Source organism: Tupaia chinensis, unplaced genomic scaffold (assembly GCF_000334495.1).
Source record: "Tupaia chinensis unplaced genomic scaffold, TupChi_1.0 Scaffold000226_1, whole genome shotgun sequence".
Taxonomy (NCBI): domain Eukaryota; kingdom Metazoa; phylum Chordata; class Mammalia; order Scandentia; family Tupaiidae; genus Tupaia; species Tupaia belangeri.
Genome location: NW_006159701.1, coordinates 668485 through 672495, shown reverse-complemented (window position 1 = coordinate 672495; position 4011 = coordinate 668485). Strand labels below are relative to the sequence as shown.

Sequence of the window (4011 nt, the reverse complement as noted above, 5' to 3'; positions counted from 1 at the left end):
GACCGACCCCAGGCTTTATTGAGCAGATCCGGGGAAGGGTGGACAGGCAGGCCCTCGCCACAGCCCGGGAGCCTCCTCTTCTTGCCGTTGCTGCCCCCCGCAGGGCGGGCCTGGGCCATTGGGGTCTGGCTGCCCCTCAACTGCTGAGGAAGCAGCCCCGCTTGTGCCACTTCTGGTCTCGGATCCTGCGCACGGACTGCAGCTGCGGCTGGTTGGCGTCCCACTCGTTCCAGTGGCGGTACTCGCCCCTCTCGAACACGTACTGGCGTCCGCGGTAGCCGGGGAACTCATAGCCAACCCACCTGCCGGGGACACCGAGGTTGGGGTGAGGACGGTCTGCTCCCCGTCTCCCCACCTCCAGCCAGAGCAAGCCTTAGGAAGCCAGCATCTGACAAAGTTTGCTGCCTGCCCGGATCCTTCCATGGCCCCCCAGTGCTCGCGGGATGAATCCAACTCCCTACGTTGCTCACAGGGCCCTTCATGGAACATCCCTAGCCTCATCTTCAGCATCCCCACCTCACATTCTACGCTCCAGCCTGTCCTTGAACCTGCAGGGTCTCTGAGCCTTGCCCATGCTGTTCCTTCTGCCTGCGACACTCTTCCTGGTCTCATCTGTACCTCTCCTTCATTTGCATCGTTTACATCTCACTTTAGATGTCTCCTCCTCCAGAGAGCCCTTCCTGACTCCACCACACTGAACGGAATACCTTCCAGCACCCTCTGCACGAGCCCATCACAATCCCAATCACAATGAAGCATGGCTACCCCATCCTTATCTGCCTCCCTGTCGGTCTAAGTAATTCTCAAGAGCAGGGGCTGTGCAGTTCTCAATTTTCCTGGTAGCCCTGCTCCAAGCCCATGGTAAGTATAACCACTGGCAAAAGGAAGGTGACCCTAAGATCACATTAACAGTGGCCTTAAGCCCAGAAGGAAGGAGGTGATAAGGCGGCTCTCTTCTGAACCATTCAGGTTACACCTGGACAGCTGCATGCACCTTGGGCCTCTTGGTAAGAAAGTTGGCTGCTTGAAAATCATAAATAAATGAGAAGGGGGAAAAAAAAGAAACAAGAATTCAAAGGGGTAAGACATCCTGAAAATCCATTCGAGGGATGTTCAGAAAAGGAGTTAGGACTCAGATGGCAAGGAGAACCAATTTTGCTTGGTTTAAAAAGAAGAAGAAGAAGAAGAAGAAGAAGAAGAAGAAGAAGAAGAAGAAGAAGAAGAAGAAGAAGAAGAAGAAGAAGGAGAAGGAGAAGGAGAAGGAGAAGGAGAAGGAGAAGGAGAAGGAGAAGAAGAAGAAGAAGAAGAAGAAGAAGAAAAGATGAAAGAGTCCGTGAGCCAAGGCTGCCTAGACTCAGTTGCTGTGGTCATCAGGTATGCCCACACGGGGTTCCCGGAGTGGGGCCTGAGCGGGGCTGGCTCGGGAGCAGCCGCCTGGAGGGGACCCCAGCCTAGAGGACAGGGACATCAGTCACATTAGAAACCACCAGCAGACTTTCTGTGGGAGCCAGGGCGCAGCCGACTGGAGGCCAGGGCAGGGGCGAGGGCGAGGGCGAGGCTGGGTCCCTTACGTCCCGTTGATGGCACGGACGCTGGCTACCCGGTCCTGGAAGCCGTGAGCCCACAGGCTGGGCACGTCGTCATCCACGATCTCCATCTTGCGGCCGCTGAAAGCGGGGTTCTCAAACAGGTGCAGTTTGTGATCCGGGCCGTCCTGGGGGAGACCGTGGGATGAGCCGGCTGCTCCCATACCCAGAGCAGAGGTCCAGGAGGCTCCGGTGCGGGACAGACTGGACAAGTCACCACGAAAGAACGGCCACCCCGAACCTGCTGCAACCGAGTGTGGGGGAAGGCTTCGGAGCGTCCTCCAGAGCTGGTCTACGTGGGAATCTTGTTTTTTTAGGTTTGCTACAGGGAGCAGGCCCTTGCTGGGGAGAGTGGTGAGAAAGCACCCCCCAGGGGGATGGCCACATGGCAACCCCTTCTCCTCCATTCTCCGTTTCGAGATTTTGGGCGTGCATGCATACACACCCGGTGTGGCCGGGCCTGAGATTTGAACTGCGTAGCAGGCCATGTGGGGGTCCAGCCACCTTAACCACCATGCCACCTGCTGGCCCAGAGAGATATTTGTTTTCTTTTTCCTCCTTAGGTTTACTTATTTTTTCCATGAATGGGAGCGGCAGAGACGGAGCAGCCCCGGCAGAGCGGTTTGGGTCACCCGAAAGGTCATGATGCATTTGTGCATGGGAAAATGACATCGTGACTTTTCCGATGACCCAAGAGATGGCATAGTCCACTCCCAGCCCCGGCCGGCCCTGGGTGGTGAGCACATACGTGTAAGGCCGTCAAGGCGTCTCTAGACAAGACCCCAGAGCCTTCCTGTGGGACCACTTCTCTTATCACCACGCCACCACCTGGCCCCCTGCCGAGGAGTCTCAATGACAGAGTATAAAATGGAAAGGGGAGACAGCAGGTGGCATTAAGGCGCTGGACTCCCACATGGCCGACCACAGTTCAAGTCCCAGACCTGGTGGCTTGTTTTCTCACTTTCCCTTTCTCTCTCTCTCTGGTTAAATGAAAAGTAATAGTAATAATAATAATAAATTAAATAATTCTTTAAGAAAAATGGAAAGGCATCTCTTCAGATCTCAGTCAACCCATCATTTAACAGATAAAGAGATGGAGGGCCCCTGATGATGGGAAAAGAGAATACCAGGGTTAACATGAGAACACCCTCTCATTCCTGGGCAGGTCCCGATGCCCCTTCCCGGGGGGCCCTCCCTGCTCCCCTCCAGGGAGAGCTCAGTCACGTGACAGGGAGACATGGCCGAAGCGGCTCTTAAATGTGACTGAAGGGGTGGGAGAGAAGAGGGACATCTGAAAGTGTCACTGGGCTGAGTCCCTTTCAGGTGTTCGAGAAAGCCGAGTGAAGAGCTTGACTCATCTCAAAGTTGCTTTCTCAAGTTATTTCCAGACCGTATCTCTGAGCAAGGAATGATCCGAGACGGGCCCACGTGGCAGATTACAAGGGGACATTCCAGAGCCACGCTGGCCAATTCCAGACGTGAGCCCTGGGGCCCCAGCTGAGCAGCCAGCTCCTCGTCCCTCAAGGGCCTTTTCCAGACCACACCCATGCGGGCCAAGCCCTTGGCCAAGCTCATCAAACCAGCTTGCCCGGCCAGCTCCCAGCATGCCCTGCTCCCAGGGACCCCTGCAGCGGGCAGGCACCGTACTCACAATGTGCAGAGGCCGGAGGGACAGCAGGCTGTCACTGTGGTGGCTGTTGGACCAGGCGTCCCAGCGAGGGTAATCCCCCTTCTCCAGGACAAACTGCTCCCCGCGGAAGGCCCTGCGTTCGAATGCCAGCCACCTGCGGGAGGGCAAGGGCAGGCTCAGGCCTCTGCAGACGGGAGAGGACCCTCATCCGGCACCAGGGTGCAAGGCCCACGCTGCTGACCTTTGGCCTCATACCCCTCCCATCCTACCACAGACTCCTGGGCTTACTCCGTGTTGAAGGAGCTAAGAAGGGCTTGGTAGGTGCTGAGACTCGGGGCCTGGAGACCATGGAGGGGACATTGTTGGGAACCCCCTGTGTGTCCATCCTTAGCACAATGCCAGGCACAGGGCGAGCATTCCACGGGGACCCTCCCTTCCCCCTCGCTGCCTCCCCCTGCCCTCCCTCCTTCTCCCTATCATGTCCCTGTGACGTGGGTGCATCATTTCATCCGTCTTCACAAACATCTCTCTGAAATATAGACCACTGCGGTCTCCATGGGACAGATGAGAAAACAGAGGCCCAGAGGGTAAAGGGACATCTCCAAGATGGCCCAGTGGTTAGCGCCAGAGCCTGGACTTTCAAAGGCAGGAACTCGGAGTCTGGCTAGGACACAATTTGCCTAGAGGACAAGGATGGGACGCTTCACCCCTTGGGCCTGTTTCTTCATCTGCTAGTGGGACAAGAGTGATGCCTCTCACAGGGCGACACTGAGGGTTCAGTGCAGACGGCGGTTC

General features: G+C 56.6%; 1 protein-coding gene across 1 annotated transcript in view; it reads right to left on the bottom strand.

Annotated features, from left to right (window-relative positions):
- CRYBB3 (crystallin beta B3) overlaps window positions 1-4011 on the bottom strand; it is a 7799-nt gene continuing 3788 nt past the window's right edge. The window contains exons 3-5 of the mRNA XM_006147862.2: window positions 3238-3370; window positions 1572-1714; window positions 1-302 (exon numbers count right to left, since the gene is read on the bottom strand). Coding sequence (XP_006147924.1) covers window positions 137-302; window positions 1572-1714; window positions 3238-3370 — 442 coding nt within the window. The 3' untranslated portion in view covers window positions 1-136. The remainder of the gene's footprint in view (window positions 303-1571; window positions 1715-3237; window positions 3371-4011) is intronic.